The 22601-nt window shown below is 28.5% G+C and overlaps 2 protein-coding genes across 7 annotated transcripts in view; both read left to right on the top strand.

Moving 5' to 3' along the window:
- LOC100166077 (voltage-dependent T-type calcium channel subunit alpha-1H) overlaps positions 1-22601 on the top strand; it is a 459662-nt gene that overhangs the window by 1945 nt on the left and 435116 nt on the right. The gene's annotated exons all lie outside the window — the stretch shown is intronic.
- Positions 12498-22601, top strand: part of LOC100163063 (A disintegrin and metalloproteinase with thrombospondin motifs 9) — a 104340-nt gene continuing 94236 nt past the window's right edge. Inside the window, exons 1-2 of one of the 2 annotated variants that reach the window (XM_029488271.1) lie at positions 12498-12639; positions 12698-13156. In XM_029488271.1, the coding sequence (XP_029344131.1) occupies positions 12934-13156 (223 nt within the window). In that variant the 5' untranslated portion in view covers positions 12498-12639; positions 12698-12933. Of the gene's footprint in view, positions 13157-22601 lie in introns of both variants that reach the window. The other variant, XM_029488272.1, reaches the window with a different exon arrangement.

Genomic DNA, 22601 nt, shown 5'->3' with positions numbered 1-22601 from the left:
TATGCGAACATAGGGCCAACTGTAGCCAAGCTCCACCAAAAATTTTAACAGCCCTCCACCTCTCCCAAACATTTACTAAATTGTTTTAAGCTTATTCAATTTTATAATAGTATGGTATTCGGCTTCAGCCTCCCCCAATCTCAAAATTATTGCCTATTATACCTAACCAAACATAATATGTTTTAAGATATTTTTCAATGTTATCCAAATATAATTTTCCCCGACAATTGTATGTACATTCAAGTTAAAAAGTAAACAAATATGCAAATTCAAACTTTGTATTTAATTTCGTCATTTCATAAGACAAATTTATAACTTGCAAGCAGTCCCAAACCCTATAAACAATATATTCATTAGGAGGGAAAATGTCAATGGGGGGGGGGTTCAAACACCCAAAACCCCCCCTGGCTACACCACTGACGTCAGGTATTAGGTTAGGACCTTTTTTAAGAGATCATAATAATAGAACTAAAAGAAGGAATGAGAAAGATATCAAGGTCTCCAGAACTTTACATAATATGAATAAAATTGATTTTAATAATACATGAATAAACTAACAAACCTTATTTGAAAAATAAATATCATAATTAATAATCACCCTCCTCATCCTTATCCTTACTTCACCTGGGGGACTATACCATTTGGGAGATCTTAAAAAGTGATAAGTAGGTAATACAAAAAGAGGAGATTCTTCGTAGTTCGTAGGTTATGACGTTATGTTAGGTTAGGGAAGGAGCGTCTCTTTATTATTCTATCAAGTATCAACCACCTAACTTGCAATTTGCTAAGATTGACTCAATAAAGCAATTTTTCTGCCGCAGCCGATGGCCGAAACGAAAGCTGAGGTCGAAAGTCGATTAAAACCGACGGGTGTGGTCTGACAGAACCGGACGAAAACTGGCCGTTGTCTGAGGTTAATTTTTTTTGATACAGTGAAGGTAAACCTCTGGTACCTATATAGATGACATTTTCAAAATTCGTGCCTTTTCTCCATTAATAGGAAATATGTAGTTGATATAGGGATGATTACGTCGTTATAGCAATACGTATTTTATTCATGCGATAATTAGAATAAAGTGTTGTTATGTTTTTGTCTTTTATCGATCTATCGATTTTTGCATATTTTTAGTCTGTGTTGAATAAGTCAGGAGACAATGAAAAATATAATTAGCCAATTAGGTATTGTAAGTAATTATGGTAAAGAACAGTAATTTTAAATTTTAGATTGATTTGTGTCATAAGGACTTAAACTGTACAGAAAAAGCTTAAACAAATGAAAATCATACAATTATTAACAATATTTACTGCAAATACCTAATACACCACAGTACAACCATAATGAATATTTTACCCAAGTATTGAAGAAGCAATGTTGGTCAATTTAGCATTTAAATGAAAATTTATTTAATGCGTAAGTAGGTATAGGTACCAAAAAATAGAATATCAATTATTATAGATACTTACCTTTTTTAATCATAAATAATGTATCATCCGGTCCGATTACAATTCGATAAAATTGCCAAAATACCAAATACTTATAATATAATATTATAAATTATAAGCATTAAGCATTTAATTGAATTGTCTATAAAAAGTATAATATTATAGGTGGGTATTACATAAATGTTTATTGTACCTATGTGTCAGAATTATAAGTTTCAAGCAATTATACACTCGGATATCTTTCAAGATAAATTTGGATTTGGAGCAAAATCGTAGCGTGCTACCAGCTACTTTACATTATCTCCTCTGCATGGAATTATGGAAAAATTATATTTTTGCCTAAAATAATACAACTATTATATAATAATATATTACCAATTATCATATTATGTTATTGTTATAAGCTATAAGGAAGGTTTTAAGTCAATAATACTGACATAAATTAATAATGTAAATATTCGAGTGAAATAAACGATCAAATCTAAAAAGGAATATTCTGGGTTATCAGCTTATCATAATACACTACTATCGAGAAAATAATCAATTTGAAAATTGGTGCAAATTATAATTCCTATTTCTTGCTACCCGAGATGGTGAAAATTATACGTAGCTATAGGTTGTAGGTAGGTTATCGAAAATCGAAAGAATAATTAATTGGAATTTTGGTGCAATTACAATTTTTATTTCTGACTAGGTAACCGAGATAGTGCAAATTACACGTAGGTATTTATTTTGGTTAAAATGAGTAATTTCATACGCATTTTGAAAATGTTTGTGCAAATTACACACGTCATACATATTTTGGGTAAGTTTCGGTGCAGATTTACTACAGCCGCGGCAGCTCATGTACCTACCATATAGTATTGATTACGTCGACGGGTCGTTAATCACTTGACCTATGTGCAATGGATTTCTTTTGAAGCGTGTACAAACTACAAAACGTAGTCGATATGAGTAAATTACGAAAAAGAAAATAAATATTATCGTGTGAGACAAATCTTAAATTTTTAGCAACAGTCATTGTGATTTGTATGAATGAAACTTTTAAAATATTATTTTGCTATTTTTTTTTTTTTTTATTACAATATTTATGGATATTTCAATGGCTACGACGGTCTACTAATGTAATTTTTTGCTTAATACCAACTAAGTATACACATTCGTGTATCTACGTTATTTGTGCAATAAGCAAAAATTGCAAATACTTTGGGTTAGTATTTTCTCCCCCCCCCCCCCCCCCGAAGTAACTGTCGACTTTGAAAAAGCAACAGTTAAAACAGTTTTTGAAATGTGACCGTGAACTCATATGGCGGCAGGGTGTCGGTTTCTTGTAACCCATTAACCCATTAACCTATTATAAATTATTAGTAAAACCAACAACTTTATCATAATGCTCCTCAAAAGTTGTGATGACAGAAATTAAAAAATATCTAGGTGCCTATTTAAACGAAAAATAACGATTTTGGTTATTCCTTTGAAATTCAAAAATATAATATTATAAATTGTACGGGATTTTAACACATCCATAACAGCGACCTACTTTGAATGCCACGAGATACACTCAAAACATATAACTACTACAAATCAGAGCAACTTTCTTGGTTTTTATTTTTAATAATAGTTTGACAATATTTAAAATAAATACCCAAGGCAAAACCAAGTTAAGGCTGGCGATCCACTCAATCGATCACCCTCAAATACGCCACTGGCTGTATAATATAACTATAGGTTATAACTTATATTATGGATAATAATATAATATATTAATATGGTACCTACCTTTTATTTTATAATACCTATACGTACTCTTTGCAGCTTTTGAATCTTCCACCACCACCATAAATAGTATAGGTATGGTAGGTAGGTCAAACGTAAACGAACTACCATATATTCAATATATCTAAGAACCTAATTGTTATTAAAATAATAACTATAATAATTATTATTTATGAATACTGTCGAATCTGTATAGGACATGCCATAACTCGTGTGCTATGATTCCTTCCGGTAAAATTATAATGGCTCCACTACACAACAGTCTACACAATCACGAAGTTCCGTTTAAGTGTCATTATTTTAATTTTAAAAAATCCACTGTCTATTACCAATATTGTCATGTACCAATAGCAGTATATCAGTAATATAATTTAAAAATCAAGTATTGTGATCGAAATAATGGTCCTTATTATTGGCTTACTATAATATGCACAATAATAATATATTATACTGTATTACTGTAGTATAATGATTAATGACAATCATCAGAAATCCGCCTTCTATAAGGCACAATAATATTAGCAAAACTAAGATAAAATGACCTTTACGAAACAAACAATACGTATATGGAAAATGGTTTCTGTAACAACTGCAGTGTTTAAATTATTTGATTAATGTCTCAGGAAAATCGGCAATATTATGCACGAGTCGTTGCAAAATTATTTGCAATATATTGCAACGGCCATTGTTATACTTATTATAATATAGCAGGTGTTGGTTTTTATTTTGAAAACAAAGTTTTGAGTTGGGACTTTTTAAAACACAATATTACTGATTAATAATAATTGTATTATTATGTTATTCCTATAAGGAGGTAAGTACTTATACTCCATAATGTATGGATAATTTGTATATCATATTGATTTAATGAAGGTCGGTGCTCGGTATTGATATTTCATTATGCTCCATCATAATTATATGTTATTATATTGTCTTTTGAATAAATGAGACGCATGTCACCAAGGCCAAGGATGAAGGAAGGTACCTAGGTACATACAAACTAAGTTGGAGACATAAACGTTGGGCATTATACATTTATTATAAAAATAGATGTATTACCTAACTCAGCCCTGGTTTAAAATGTATTAATCTATCGATCTATCATTTTCCGTTTTACTTCAGTTGAAATACAATACCTGTGAAAACCCCATCAAAGTAGATACATCCATTGCGAAGCGTTTCCGGACAAACAGCAGACTGGCAACAGCCAAATGTTCGTGTTTCATATAATATCACATTTAGTTGTCTAAACCACAGAGAATAAAATTTGTATACTTTGCATTCGAAAAACGCAATAAAAATATAAAAATAAGATCATATTATATAATTGTAATAGAGTCAATTTTCAAAAGTTGTGGCCGTATACGATGTTTTTCGTCAGGTTGCTAGTTGAATGTACGTACACATTTTTAGGCGCACCTACCTGAAGGTATAATTTACCGTGAGAAAAGCAAGGGTTTTCCAAATAAATCCCCTCCACCTTTAGAAATTGTCCTTTGATTTTATTAATCGACATCGCAAATGCTAACCGTACTGGAAATTTAACTCTTCTGAAGTTCAATCTGGCCAGGGGCCCCATTGGAATTCTCGGTATGAAAATGTCTTCGCCTTTAGCCGTTCCAGTCAGAATTGTTTCCTCTTTGACATTTGTGAGCAAACTTATTATGTGTTGGTTAACTGTGGGATCATAAATCAGGTAATAATGTAATTTCATTCATTAGGGTTGTTGAAGAAAACTTTCTTTCACCAATTTACAAAAGTATTGAATGGTCCTACTATGTCATCACCACCTAGAATATCTCTTATATTTGTTGTGAGATTAAGTTGTTGAGTATTGCAAGACAACTACTGTTTTCTATCCATATATCAGTTAAAAGCAATTCAATGACGAATTTTTTTCCTTTTTTCTTCTGGGTCATCCAGAAATAAGAGACTGTAATTTTCGTTGAAGACTTGTTGCATAATAGCAACAAACGTCAGTGGTTTTAGTTAGGAACCAATCAAGATTTATTTGTTTCCATAAATATCTGTCCCATATCATAGTTTGATAGCTTGTGCGTCGGGCATACTTTAAAACATTTTCACTCAAACGGGATTTGTATTTTTCCAACAGATCTTCCAGATTTGAAGGCGAATATGTTGTAAAAATAATTGCGAAAAGACAGCACAAATTTTCGGAGAAGGTAGAAAAAGTAAATAATGTTGTCTCTCATTGCATGTCATCTTCTGGAACACAATACTTGCCCCTCTATACGACTGATACACGTGTCCATCCGCCGCCCGAAGAGCTTCCAAAGATGTCGGTCCTTTTATCGTGTATAGTAATATCCTTAGAAAATAGCACTCAACATTATTAATATGAATGGTGTAGACGTGACCCAATGCATCACTTCGTTTGATTTATTCTGTTACCGCCTACCGGTACGGTTGCCCCTATTTTTGAATTGAAAACATTTTTTTTTAAGTACTTATTCCACGTACATCGTTTTTGTTTTAAAATCTAAACACCGCCACTTCATATTGCCCTTTTGACATACTTAAAAATACATTTTATTGGTTATATATGTGTCAGTTTGATAACGAAATATAAAATACTTATAACTAATTAGTAATTAACTACAATATGTGTTTAAAATTTGAATTTTACACTTTAAAATGCTCAGAAATGTTCTAATTAAAAATGCACGTTGACTTTAAAATAAGATAAAAAAAATGTAAAAAAAATTATAAGGATTAAAATTAATAGTAAGAAATACAATCAAATAAGATGATCCCCTATATTCTTTACTCTATGCCTTATATCTATTGAAATGTATACAACTTTAGCTTATAATAATTAAAATGATACAACGCTATAATATGATTATAACACGAAGTGACCTATGATTTTGTGGTGAATCATCATTAATTTTGGGGATCGGTATATTATCAGGGTTTTTGTATTGTATAATTAATTGCGAGTGTATCAATCTAACTACCTAGTGTATCTATGTTTTAAGATTTAATAATAAATAATAATTATGCCATGCAAACAAATTCGTGTGTAATATATAAAATAATATAATATACATTGTACCTACTTTTAAGTTTAAATAAGTTACAATTTACCAGGTCTGTATTGTTTCATTACCATGGATATATTTAAGGGTAGTGGTGGGATTTAATGTATATTCCTTCTACTCTGTTTTTATTCAGTCATAGTAATGTAATTAGTTATTACCTATAATTATAACTTATTTGAATGGATTTTAATTTTAATCCCGGAAATATATACACCTCTATTATTATAAGTTACAACATCGTTATATTATATTATCTTATAAATTATTATTTTATTAGATTATACACCTAGTTGTACAGTTTCAATAAATCACGAAGTACATTTCTGCAGTTTATTGGCAACAAAAATATCATGATGTTAAAATAAATCATTTCCCCTTTGTAGTCTACATGATGGTATAAGTGTAATATAAATATATTATAATAGGTAATATCTGTGTTATACTAATAACTAGAAACTATTATAAAATATTGTATGGCCACTGCAGGATGAATAAATTAGTATACTTGTCTGTCGATGCATTTTCCTTATTTGTATGTCATTAGTAGGGTATGTATTATAATAATTTGTGTACTTACAATTTTTATTTTTATACTATAGGTAATATTTAAGTATTGAATAAATTGCGTTGAGATGTAGAAGTTGCTCAATTGTTTAAACATTTGTTATCTTGGTCTCAGGCTCATACAATTACATATTTAAAAATAATATTATTATATTATGACACGACAAAAACACTCGTCATGCAAATCAGTCATAAATGACTGTTAGGTGCCTACCTACGTGATTTTTAAACAAAAACATTTGTTACGAAAATAAAACAGAACAACGTTTTTGAGGCATCATATAATAATAATATGGTGTACAAAAAGTATTATTTATATAATGTGTAATAGGTACCTATATGGTTTTTGATAATTTCAAAGCAGGCCAATTAGATCGATTATCGTTTGAAGTAGATAACAAATTTATTATACAAGTGTGAAGTGATATACATTTACATTTTTTATTACAGTTGAGTGGCTTTAGTATACGTATAAGCTAAATTTTTTTAACTTCAGATTTTGCAATGCACGAAAGTTTTTAAATTTTATGCTCCTTAAGTAAAAAATGTATATGCTTTGAAAGTTTAAAGAAACACTATTTATCAATTAGAATTATTAAGTCTAGTTGGTACTAGTCAGTGGTCTCTGCAGTATTTCCGTCTGAGTTTTTTTTTTTGAGAATTTTTGGTTCAAAGACCTGAATTTTAAAATGTTCTTAAATATTTGATATTTTTTAGTGTATTTTCAATTTTGTTTATAATTTATAAGAAGAATTTTAATCCAGAAAATATAAAACAATAACAAAATGTATTGTAATTTGTCACAATAGGTAGAATATTCATTTTTTCTAATCATCATACTTACTTAAATATAAGTTGTAACTATACATAATGTTTTATATTTTTATAATTTTATTCATGAATATTCAATAATCAATGGTGAATGAATATGAATTATTTCTGAAAAGTTATTATTATAGTGAATATTGAATAGATGATATTATACCTAAGTACTTAATGATAATTTATTTGGGTTACCTGCGTATAAATATATAATATAAAAAAATTGATTCATAATATTGTGTCATCAGGACACGAATCAATCACTTCCAAAAAATTATAAATTGCGATACCAATCTATTACAAGATTATGATGCACCATGTAGATAGGTATCTACGTAATTCATCCAGGAGTTATGATGCGTGGTTATCCAAATCACTATTTCATAAATTACGTCTCGATTAGGTAGGTACACGTTTTGATTAAATTAAGTTTTAATTTTAAAATAGGTACTTAAATATTGGTTGAATCCCAGTAGTGTTCTATTATAGATGTATGATAAGTATGTAGGTATCTATAAAATATAATATACTAATGTATACAGGTACCTACTTACTAATTTCCCAACATAAGATTAGCATATATAGTATGTACACCTACCTACTTCTAAAGAATAATTTTAGTGCATGTTATATTATTTAATACAATCAATACATAATATGATAGGTAATAGAATGTAATCATATATAATATTATTATTATATTAATGTAATGCTAGTAAATTATTAAACAGGCTATAAATTTATCACAATTTAAGAAAATACTATAGAAGAACTCTATAGCCTATATAGGTATCTAGCTAACCCAAAACTATTGTTAATAAAGATTCAATATGTATAGTTGATAAATATATTTAAATTTGAAGTTATTAAATACGATTCAATTTTATTTCGTATTAATATATAGGTATTTGGCACCTACACCATGCCTGGTCATACCGAAAGAGCAAAAATAATTTACTCCATAATTTTATTTTATTACTCCATATTCTATATGATATCAGTCCATGATAAAAGGGGAAATAATGGTACACATGTTTTTACGTGAAGAAAAATTATTGGCATAGTAGGAAATAATTATAACTACCTATCTTTTAATCATATATATACAACTAAAGTTGTTATAATATTTCACATTATTACAACATACACATGATATGTACTCAATAATTACGAATGGTTCTTAATGTTTTGCAATTATTTGTCTAAATTAATTATTCTAATAAAACTATAGGTAAGTGATAAAAAGAAGAAATGCTATAAAAGTCATTTTAATATCATTTGGAGATTTTGTAATGATTTGTATATTATATTGATCCCGCCGGCAATCGATTCCATAATATACGTACCTAGTGGCTAGTAATGCATAGTATGGCAGCAAAAATGAAAAAAACAATAAAATATTAAATAGGTAATAAATATAATAATTAAAAATATACTGATAGGGTTATTATTTTTACAAAATTCAATAAAATCTTAATTTATTAAAATAGTGAATTAATGTCTGCAGTTTAATATGAGTGGGTCTCACAATTTTTTTAATTAAAATAATCGTCAACATTTTTTGTCACTTAGGTACTTAAGTATATTATGTTAATTTCATAATTTTTGCTTTTGGTGATTTTATTTTTGTTCAGTCCTCTTATTTCCTATTATTATATTAAATTATAATAAATTAGTTTGTAATTTGAAATTCAATACGATAATACATGTGAAAACATCTATATATTAGGATGCGCTTTTGTGAGTTGTTATTAAAGTTTTAAACGAAACGAATAACGATTGGCTAATTTTAAATAGTTTTTCGTTTTGATGATATCGAAGACGATGCCTAATTAAATTTAGATGTTTCATCAATGTAATAATTACTCAAATAATCACACATTTTTTTTATCCTCTCGTCATAAATTTTTAGTAAAAGTTTATAATAGTATATTAATATGATCTAGCGGAATCGACATATTATATAAACGTTTGGCAGAGGCAATAGCCGGCGCAACCGATAAGTGACTTACAGGTAAAAAGATAATTTCGGTGGAATCTATATATTCCCCTAAAAGGAATCCGAATTGTGGGTCAGCTGAACCCCGAACCCCCCCGCGGGTACGTCCTACAGATGTCATTACCAAAAAGGAATAAATGCATTTAAAACCACTATTTATGTGATATCCATAAATATACTATAGGCTGTTTAGGTTTTTCTGACTCTACTATCGATGCCTACTTCCTATAAAGTATGAACAGATTTTTAAAACCTTGAATTAATTATTATCGCTACGGGTAAGAAAATATGACTGCAGTAGACTGTGGTTGTGGCAGAATTAGACAGTTAAATTTAAATTTTCTATTTTGAAACAGGTTTTCGCTTGAGGCATTATTGAAGATTATAATTTGATGTTGCATAGGTATACACATAGGAAGCTACATATATATATATTTTTTTTACCAAAAACAGATTTACCTTTAGAGTTTAGACCTATATCCCAATAGATTTGAAGAGTTAAAGTTTAAAATAAAATAAAATAACGTAGAAATATAAGTAAAAAAGGAAGCCTTCAATAAAATAATACAAATTATTTCGTCACTTTCTTTAAAAATAAATTCAGAGTTAAATAAAAAACCTAAGATTAGTGTCGATATAAAACGTGCGTGTTGCGTGCAACCATCTACCTACCAATATTATATGAATATGTATGGTCCGGACTAAAAATTAATTGGTACGTGTCATGGAAATGGATATTATTCAAAATATTGTAGAGGTACGAGGTAGTAGTTGAATAAAAATTTGAGTTTTTGATTTGTTGAAAATAACTATTTGTGCTTTTGGTATTTATAATAATATACTGTTAAAAGCAATTAAATAATAATTATGCAAATACATTGTATGACGCACATACTAATAATTTTATATTTGTCTTGAATTTATATAATATTTTTTCGTTATTAAGATTAAGCCTCAGAAAGCTATGGTGGGGGGGGGGGTAGGACGGTGCTAAACTATACTTATTTACCTTAATATATCTTGATATATTAAGATAAATTCCTATTAAAAATTATTACTTATACCCAATAAAAAAATTAGGTTTGTAAGCAAGACAATATTATTACTTATGTATCATGGTTCAGGTGCGTCCCTATCTCTATAAAATTGCGTTCCAGAAAAAAAAGTGTTCACGAATTTTGTCCCTGACTGAATTATTACAATAATACTATTTAGTGGTTCCTTTATAGGGTCTTTCTCAGGATCTGGGGATGGTAGGGCTGATATGTTTTTATTTCCTTCGCCCGGATTTAAGTACATAGGTATAGTTGCGATCTAATAATATGGGAGTTCGTCATTCATTCTCACCCACATTTTATGCTATTCTATAAGTATAATAAACGTTTATTCGAAGTCTGATTTTTGGAATTATTAAGGACCGTTCTTTCATATACTCAGAAAATTTTAGCATTTATAAAGTTTCCTGTGGATGTACGAGCTTCTTTTTTTGAAATGAGAACCAACCGCTTTTTACAGTAAATTATTGTTAAACAGATGTACAGATGATTCAATCACAATTATTTTGATGCATCCAAACCGACTTCGAACGAGTAGTTCCTGAGAAATTAAGCTTTAAGTACGAAGAAAATAATAGTTTTGGAACATATTATGGAGTCAATGATAAAAGGTGGATCGAAATGTATAAATACTACCTATTTTGTCGAATTATAAGTGTTAGCAGTAAGGTGGGACTAGGTCACAGAGAAAAAATAATATATAGAATAAGTAAGTCAAAGCTATTATAATGGGCTATAAAAATAAACAATTCGAAATTATAACTTAATTAATTTGGTTATTAAAACGATTGGAGTAAAATAGTAGGTACTTTATCCAGCTCGTTTTAGTTTAAAAAAATCTATATAAATTATATATCTATATTAAATATAATATACCTAATAATATAATGAGGGAGGCCTCCTTAGCAGTAATCTGCGTACACCGCACAGTGAATGGATTATGCTCATATCAGTTAATTCAGGGATTTTTAACCTTTTCTGGGATACGGGATCCTCTCAGATATCAAAAAAGTACAAACTCTAACCCTCCCCTTGCAAAAAAAATGGGTGAGAAATTAAATCAAAAATATAATTTTCCCGAATCAGCTCGCGAATACACCAACATTGTACAGCATATTTTTATCTTATATTAATTATAATACCATCTTTAACGAGGTTCGACCATGGTGAAGTAATAATATTATAATCCATATATAGTAAAAGGATATGTGTATCCATTTATCTGCTTTCGATTGAATTTAAATGAAAAACGTATATCAAAGGTACTATTGTAAATGCATTTACAATAGTACCTTTACATTTTGAATTAAAACTTACTAGAACTTAATTTACACGATTTCAAAAAAATTATTTTTGGATTGTTATTTTTGTTACAAGTTCCTAGCCATTCCGCGTTAGTCGGTGACCACCAAAATTACGACAACGTCGTTGATATAATATATTATATTATTACTGATCTAAAAAACTACTCTTAAATTGGTATACTTACGTAATCGTATAACAATGATAATGTATCATAGTGACGCGGACAATATAATAATAATATTATATAAAACGAACTATTATTATTATTATTATTACGTATACGCGTCTAGTCGTTATGCCAAGTGCATCACCGAACTACATATATAATATTGTACATACACAATATACCTACCTACGCGTGCACATGACAAGATTCGCAATGAACTTGTGCCGCCCCCCCCCCCCGGGGGGTCATCGTGCGCGATATTTAGACAGTCTGGCGTCCTCGGTGGTGGGGGTATTGGCGGCGCGCGCGTGCGGTCTCGTGTCCGTCTCGTCGTCCAGTCGGTGGTACACGCGGTCTGTGCCGGTCCAACTCCCCTACGACGCGCACGCCTCGCGTGTTTTCCCTCGAAAAATTTAATAATATCGCCACGAATCCAAAGTCGTAGAGGTATAATAATATTATACCCCGCGATAATATATCATTATAATATATTAACATGTTATAGGTCGCCACTGTATATTGGTGTTACGATGAATTCAAAAATTTCGCGTCCAAGCGCGTGTCGTCGCATCCGCATCACTTTTTCGGATCATCGTTTCTAGTTTGTTTGTTTGATTTTTGTTTTTCAATCTCCTCTGCAACGGTTTTTTTTTTTGCATTTTTTCCACTCAAAATTGTCGTCCAACATAATATTATTATAATACGATAAAATAATAATATTATTATTGCACACAACATAACATGAGTTCGAAAACGTCGGTCCGAGCGCCGACAGCCAAGTGGCCTCTGATCGTGGCGCTGTCCGTCATGTCCGCCTCGATCCTCGTGGCCACGATCGCGTGGACGGCGACCGGCCACCTGCAAGCGACGTCCACCGAACGTTTCGACGGCACGGTCACAGAACTGGTCAAATCCGCAAATGACACGGTCGTCAAAGAGTCCGAAGACGATGATTCGCAATCTGGTAAGTACCTACCTATGCACACCTATATATGATATAAGTACCTAGGTACCACCTATAAAATTTCACGCCAAATTATTGCACTGGGGGGCCGTAATAATAATAATAAAAAAAATTTAAAAAAATTACACCTATACCGTAGGAACTATACATAACTGTTATGCGTGTTTAATTTAATTCAAATGTAAGCAAATCGAATTAAACAATATATATATATACCGTATTATACGCCTAATGAGATAGATTTTATGATTACGATTGCACTAGTTTTTATAATATTATTGTGCATATTTATTAATAATTTTTTCCAAGTATATATAAGTAATCCAAAATAACTGTAAAATGTAAAACAAAACTTTTTTTAGTAAATTTAACAGATGGAAACAATATTTAGTTTTTTTTTATTTCTTTAAATATAATATATATAATATATTATTTTTATTTTTAAAACATTTTGAAAATTAAGTATACATCATATTTTATTTCCATTGTAGGCGTAATAATATGGATTCTAGAGTCATATCTAAAAGTAGAAATAATACAACAGGAATTATACTTATAGCTATCTAAAAAATTAATTTGAACTAAATTATACTCAATATACGTAGGTGTATGGAGTCGCGCACATCTTATAGTTGGCTTGAGACGTTGTTTAAATTTATGTTAATAATGAAAGCATTTTATACAACTGATTCTAATAAAAAAAAAAAAAACCAACTATTATATTAGTATATTATTATCATTTACCTATTCTATATAAAATGGTGGAAGTATCACAGTAAAATACCTATCTTCTATTAAATAAAAGAAAATACCTACCTACTTAATTTAATAATTAATATTTTAACGAGACACGTGAACATTGATAAATAATTGCATATTTTATTTTTATAAAGTCCATAAATTGTTGATGACGTATATAAATTAAGCGTTTATTTAATTTACATGTATTTTTTGAGCTGTGGAAATGTTATAGGTAATTAAAAGTTGTGATTAACTACGATAAAAAATATTGTATACTTTTGATTTAAAGATTTGATTTATTGTATCACCCATTTAAATTACTGGTTTATTAAATTGCTTAAATATAATATACTAAAACATTGATAAAAAGACTGCTTGAATTTTAATTTAGTTCGTAAAAACTAAGTAATATTCTGAAGAAAAACTAAATAGTTCATTATGAATTCAACATACATTTTGTTCGTAAATGTTGTATTACATTGTTAGGTATAGTATTTTTAAAATATCATTTAAAAAAATATTGCCAAAAACATAATAATTGTATTCTTAGATTCATTATGTATGTTACATAATAATGCTGTTATGACCTAAATGAATATACCAATATCATATATAACTACACGTATTAACTATGTTTAAATTTAGGATAATTACATAATATTATACATTATTACATTACATTATACATAATTTGAATAAATTAATGAACTACTTATTAAAAGTATAAACAATTTTATTCTTCGAATTGAATAAGAAAGTTACAATAAAATGTTAAATATTGTAGGTAATAATATGTAGTCAGGTAGGTAACTATTAACTCATAAAGTCATAACTAATAAGTATTACAATTTTATAATATATTTTCATTGTACACAAAAATACAAAATATAACATACAGATTATAATAATTATATTTTTATCAATTACGAGTCCCTCAAAATCAAAATAATTAATTAATTTGTCGAAATACTTGCTTGAAAAGTTGTGATATTTATAATAGTAATAATATAATAATAATAATAGTTTGAATGTTTATTATTTAGAATAGGTAATTGAAAATAAATTAATCACTTCATCAAAATGATTAAATTTCAACTGGAGTATAAAGTATTTTGAATATATTATTCTGAATAAGTTAATTTTTTATGTATCTATCTGAATGGGTAGGTATGTCGAAAACATAAAAATAATTTTTTTATTTAACTTTGACTATATTACAAACGATATGTAACACGTAAAATTCCGAACACGAAAATAGATATAATGTAAATTTCTTTACGTGTTGATGTGTTATTATTGTTAAAAGCTGTTTTTACTTGATAGAACATTTAATAATATGAGTTATTATTTTCTTTATGCGAACTGTAACTAAAAGTAGACCTGTACATATTTTTATACTTAGAGTCTTAGACAAATAGCTATGATTGACTATCCTAAATAAATATATTTTTTGGAAAATAATGATGATTATGTAGGGCTGTTCCGCAGACCTTGACAGAAATCTTTAGGAACATTGCAAATAATATTCCAACTGATTCGGAAACTTTTTTTTTGTAAAATTGTATTTTTATCCTGGCAAAGAGCCATACATACCTAATCATTTCTTGCAGACATTTAATCGATGAAATGCTGATGTACTATTTTCACTACTTTAAATCCTTTCACTGCCATTCTTTTAATAGTTAAAAGATAATTTGTTGTTAATAATTAGCAATTATTGTCGTAATTAACTTTGAAATAATTAGGCAGGTACATTTTAATGGTTTATCAAAAACTTATTTTAGTTTATCGTTAAAAAACAACTATTTTAACATTTAAATGATTTCAAAATATTGTTACAAGTATTTAAATGAGTATTTTCCAAAATCCATTTTAATGAGATTTCACCTTATACGTTTTACTTTTCGTACCTACCTAATAGCTCATTAATAATTAACTCATTATCATTATATATGATATATATTTATTAATTAAAAACACACAGCTTTTCCGTACCTATCTGTCTACTCTTAGAATGTCATCTATCGCCTATAACTGTTAGCGTATATTTTAAATAGACTTAAATTCCTTGAAAAGATCTACATGGGCGTAGTTTGGTATAATCATATATAGGTCTAGAAAATTATAACATTTAATACTATAATTTCGGATAAAATGTAAAAAATTAAAGTAAACACCATGAGGGGTTACAAAATTTTCTGTGGGGGCTGTAGCCCCCATAGCCCCCATGCATACTACGCCCACGAAGATCAACAAAACATGTTATGATGCGTTTGACATAAAATACCGGATCCCACAATTAAATGTCGACTTGTAATTTATTTGTTTAATAAAAAGCAAAAATAATATTTTGTAAATGTATCATGGCTTCTATTATGTTTTCAACACGTTTTTTAAGACATCTTCTGAATAATAGACATTTTTCTGGGGTTTATTGTTTACAATAATGTATCGCGTTGACAGTTGTTAATGCTTTTAGTCTGATTGCTCTGACACTGAATGCAGTCTTAAGAGACAACCAGGAGACGTAGGCGTGTCTTGGACGGTCGCTAAAATATCGTTCTACGAACAAACTGTTTCCATTCAATAAGCAGACACTGCCGCACACTAACTCTAAGTGTGAATCTAGTTGTATATAATATATTTTATCGAATTGGCAAAGGATAATAGGTATGTTTTATTTATAAGATATTCTTATGGTAATCAAAGTTGTATAGCGAAGTTTTATGTTAATATTTTAATTGCTATTGGTAATGCGTTAACTTAAGCGGTTGTTATTCGATATTCCAATATGAGTTCGTAAAAAAAAAACATCTGTGGTTTTGTATTTTAGTATTTGAAAATAAATTTTTTTTTTTAATGTTTAAAATCATTTCCAATAATAATAAAAAATATTAAAATTGACTAATAAGTAATAACCATGTTTGTTTAACCACAAATAACTATTCAATTTACTATTGTAATTTTATTTTTTACTTTTACTTTTATATTTTCATCCCTTTATCGAATACTTAAAAGTTAAAAGTGAATATCGATACTATATAAATAATATTATGTAACTATTTATATTTTGTAATTAACTATACCAAATTATAGTACGTAACTTTTCATTTTTTTTTTGTATTATACTGATACAAATCATAACAGACCAAAATTACTTTTATACAAGTTACTAGCAAATTGCCAGCTATTGATTAACCCGTAAGTGGTACGGAGAACAAAAATTATGCTAATGGTATGGTGCGGTCTTCTAGACCACTTAGTTTTGTTAATTATATTAAGACCATATTTTTCAACTGTACCGTCGCATTATTTGTAGAAATAATATATTTACAGTGTCAACTTTTATTTGACTATCATTTTTTCACCTCAAATTTAATAATTTTAAAGAAATTAATAATTTTTTTAGACATTATAAGAAGTAAACCAAAAAAAAAACTGTAGTGGTCTATGGGACCAGACCATACTTACGGGTTAAATGATCATATTATTTTATAATGATTTAATCTTGGTTAAATCTCAGTGGCCAGTATATTATCATTTATCGATACAGTTATGAATACTAACCTCTAATGATACTCTTACAACCATACTTTTAGTACATGTTATGATGGTCTATGTGCTACTTTTTTCTATTAAAAAAATTCCACAGTCTGAAATTGTTGAAAAATGAAAAGAAAAAAATTTATTTTGAATGGGTGGTTTTGATACCATAAAATAATAAATATTTAGCATTACTAGTAAATGGTGGAACAACTATAAAAATGAGAAAACAAACGCGGAAGTCACAGTATGATTTAAATTAAACGATGAAAATAAAATAATATAACATGATGCCTTGATGGTAATGTACACTAATGGTAACAATAGTTATACCTTATAATTTAAAGTTAAATATATTTTGATATAATTGTATAATTCAATATACGCATAACATTTGTTGTAATTTATAATATAAAACAATATATAAGTTTAACTTTAATTATAAAAGAACACTGGGATAGGACATCGAAACTTGTTAAAAAGTAATCATCAAATAGGTACCTACATTGGCTACTTTATAATATAGGTAGTCTAACATTGATGAGTTATGAATAATAATTTATAACTATCACGGTGTTATAACTTAAATCCATAACAAATGTACAGTGAAACCTCGATAACTCGAATCGATTGGTTGCAAAAAAAAATTTCGAGTTATCGAAAATTCGACTTATAGACGTTCGGGTTATCGTAGTTTCACTGTACTTCACGGTATTTTGTAATTCCAAAGATGTCAAGTATTCACACGATTTACACAATTGTTGCTATTTACGGACAATAATGTTCTAGTTTATAGACAATAAAATACGTAAATAACGTGCCTATTATTAACGTAGGGACAAAATTATGTATTACTATGTAGTCGTATTGCAATTAATAAAGTTGTTTAATACCATTCGCAATTAGTATGAATAAGGGGGTCTGGGACCGCAATTCGTATGCAGTTAAATTTGTACCCGGTTTTCTTTTTTATGATGATGGTTGCATCATACATCGGAAAAATTTGAGAGACTTCATCATGGCACCTCTGACATAATTGAGTGGGTAGATACACAATTAAGAAAGTTTTGCTATAGGTAATCGGGAAGTGAAGTTTTAAATTGTTTTTTGCAAAACTTTCAGTTTTCAAAATGGGAGGTCAGCTAGTCACTGTTGATAAATAAAATAGAACTTTGGTTTGAAAAATCAGGATTTATATAATAAGTCTAAAAATTGTCCGATTGCAATATCGACGAATCGTCATTTATGTAAAATCAGTTAAAACTTAATTCCAATAGTGTTCTTAGTTAATATTGTCAATACTATTATAATTTATAATAATATTATGCTAACGTAGATTTTAATTAATGGAATAAAAAACACATTATTATAATATTATTATGTGGGTTGTTTGAATTCTAGTTTAAAAATGTATGTCAATCTGTCGCGGTTTGATTCAACCCTAATTAACTCTTTGAGATAAATTATCATCATGTAGCGCGTCACATTGTGCAATACTGAACAATTTACTACTTTATTACGTAATTAAATACTACTTACATCTGCTGTCGTATTATTATTTTTATTCTATATTCTATATATTTTTTTTTGATGATATTTTTCGTTTTAATCTTCATAATAATATTAGATACTTATACCATTTCCGCACACTTTATTTATTTTTGATTTCAATTCGCCCCGACGATTTTCTACAATATCAGTTAATCCATAATAATAATATGGGTAGATTTGTAATATTTACTATCAATTATGTATAATACATTTTGTTTTCATAATACACCATTATAATATACCTACGTGTCGCACATCGTGTGTTGATCACCACTCAAACGGTAGTCGTAGCCGCGTGGCGCGTGAGAAATACGTTCACCGAACGAGTTACTAAAATATAATATACACTTAACATTATTATTATTTACTATGTCCAGTAGCCAGTAGGTATTATAATAAAACAATATGTATAATATGACTTGACTGCATCTGCGTGAGGTAGGGGACATTGCATATTATTATTATTATTATTATTATTATTATTATGTATATCTACGGGCTATATAACCCACTGCGTTTATAATAATAATAATAATAATAATATTATACATTTGCGGCTGTCAACGCGAAGTCAGCGGATTGCTTGCTGCCGCTGACCGACGACGGCCCCGAACACGTATTATATGCACACGGATGCAATTTTACGGTGGCCAATTTTTTTCCTTCAACCCATGGTTTAATTATTATTATATGCATAACGTATATAACGATGTTTATATATACAGGGTGATTCGTTTACGTCACGGTTCAGGTTATTATAACAGTAATTTTCAATTTTTATTATTATTATTATTATTCTGCAGTTCGAACTTTGAATCTATCGATTATCATAATGAAATAATATTTATAACACTTTTTTGGAAAAAAAAAACACATAATTGAATTTGATAGTATAATCGTTTACTATTTCACGCAGTGGTTTTAATCAACGAGCGTGAAAAGTGTCGAGGGGTAAGTTACTTCGCTCGTCAAAACTTTAAATTATTATTAATAAAAATTGTATTATATTAAATAATATTAATATGTATCAAATTTTAATATTTATTTTGTACACAGGTAATATTTTTAATAAAGTATATTTTTTTGAAACTAAAATTTCAGGTTTTCGTAAAATAACTTTAAATAATTGTATTTCTTTATGTAAAAATGTTGTTACATACAAAAACAGAATATACTTAAAGCTGTATAAAAACATTTTTTTTTTCTTCATAAACTCCACAATTTATTTACTTGGAAAATGTGTGCAGCAGTATGTCTATTTTATATAAACTTGATTTTAAATAAAATATGTACACTGCGAATTCAAACAGATTTGCATTTCATGCGTGTACCTGACATATTATTATTATTTCCATACTGAATAGGATTGGATATGTTTTCACGACAGTGAAAAAAAAAAGTTGTCTATGTCGGTTTCATTGACAGTTTGACGATGGTACGTAAACTACGTCTTGTTAATATTTCCCTATACGAGGATATGATTGATGAAGTGTTATTTGATGTTTTCTATTTCGAGTTCCCTCTTCTGATGTGTTACAATGAAATGGTTTTAACGATCACCGCCGATGATTCCAAATATTTCACAGCAAAGTTGGAATTTCATACTTACCTACTGGACACTATTAAAAATTGTTTGGTGATAATGGAAATTAAAAATATTAAATTAATTATCATATTATATATCAGAAATTTAATTTGACAGTGAAAATTGTCTCATTTTAAATTTATTTTTCATTAGCATTTTAAAAGTAAAAGTATAATAATTTATTCAATATTAGTCATTCATATTTCATACCTATGTTGTTTTTATCATTATATAACTGACATAACTTTGTAGGTATACAAACACAACTTGTCTAACTTTCTTGACATTGAATGTTTCAGTTTTAAATTTAAATCTATTTCTGCTTAAAATGTTAACGAAGAAGCGAGTATACATATTTAAATTTTGAGTAGACCAAGATTTATAAAAAAAAAAGTATTTATTATCGTCATGTTTATAGATATTACTCATGGTCATAATATACAGCCAAATAGAGGAAATGATAATTAGGTATATTAGTGTACTAAGTTTAATTAGTTTACTAACTTTTAACGATATTTTACATTTGTATCTACTGAAATAGAAAAATAATTTATAAGAACCTCATCACCCTTCATAAATAATTTACTGGCAATAGTAAAAGAAACATGTTGGTTTTATTTAAAACGGAAAGAAATATTATTTATAGCTTGAGATTAATTTCAAATAATTTAATTGAAATCGTGTTTTTTACTATATAATAAAGTCAAGAATCAAGATGTATCAACTTATCATTTTTCGTATTTCGTATTTCAACGGTTTGGACGTAAAACATACTGAAAACCACAAAACAATAATTTTATTCAAAAGATATAAAAAATAAAGTAATTATTGTTGGACCCGTACAAACAATACACATGAAAATAATTAGTTTTGTGGTACCATCCAGATCTACAGAAGGGTTAGGCTTATTCTCGAGTATATGAAAATTAAAATGTAAAACTATAAAGTGATTTTGTTTTATTTGAACCAAACGCGCATACAGAAATAACACAATACTACACGCATAGGTATAGGTAATGTTATTTATTGTGTACGTCTGCAACAGGTTCCAATTATACTTAAATTGTCGTTATTGATATAATATGATACATATATGTTATTTTATTCTATATTGTTTAGAAATAGAGTCTATTAGAGAGTACAATTATTATACTCGCCATAACTAAATGCTAATTTAGAAATTGATTTTATAATTAACTTCCATACCGAACTAAAATATTAGAACACGCATACATACCTATATGGTATATACTACACATATCGAATATATTGAATCATTTCAACAGTGAGGCGCACAACATTATACAAATCACTATATTATTATTTTTATTATTATTATACATGTGCACACCGCCGCGGCCGTCCCTACGAGCTGATTGTATACATATATTGACATATTGAATATAAAATAAATTTTGTACTTGTATGTTATATACATTTTTCTGCTGGTAACTGATTGTTTATATAGTTGGAAAAAAAAAACTTTTTTAGACGGTCGAATGATAAAGCTTCAAAAGTTTCACACAACTCAATCTATTGATTTCCATTGGAGTCTATACAGTTAGTACTTGTTGGAGAGGTCATTATTTTCAATCTTCTTAGATAGTTAATAGTTGTTACTAGTAGTTTTACAAAACGTAAGGAAAAACTACCGATAACTATTACCGTGGAATTATTTTTATATTACAGTAAACACGGTTTCAACCGAGTTCCGGTCAGTGCGTAATCGTTTTTCGAATGTGATGTATTGATCGAATGATTTATCTCAAAAACGGCACGTTCCTCGACTTTCCACTTTAGAAGTATTCTTTTAGATGTATTACCACTATTTAAAGACAGAATATATACTGCTGAATAACACCAAATACCTTTTTAAAATAATAAATTATTGTTGAAATAAGTGAATTATATCGTTTATATTTGATTTATGTGAAAAAGCGTTTTCAGAAATAATTGAGATCGATATGACGTCGTATTGCAAAATATTTTATTCTTTTAGGCACTCCTATTTTATTAGTGACGAAG

This window comes from Acyrthosiphon pisum, chromosome A1 (genome assembly GCF_005508785.2).
Source record: "Acyrthosiphon pisum isolate AL4f chromosome A1, pea_aphid_22Mar2018_4r6ur, whole genome shotgun sequence".
NCBI classification, from domain to species: Eukaryota; Metazoa; Arthropoda; class Insecta; order Hemiptera; family Aphididae; genus Acyrthosiphon; species Acyrthosiphon pisum.
The sequence above is the reverse complement of the archived record's forward strand: the minus strand, read 5'-3'. Positions and strand labels throughout refer to the sequence as shown.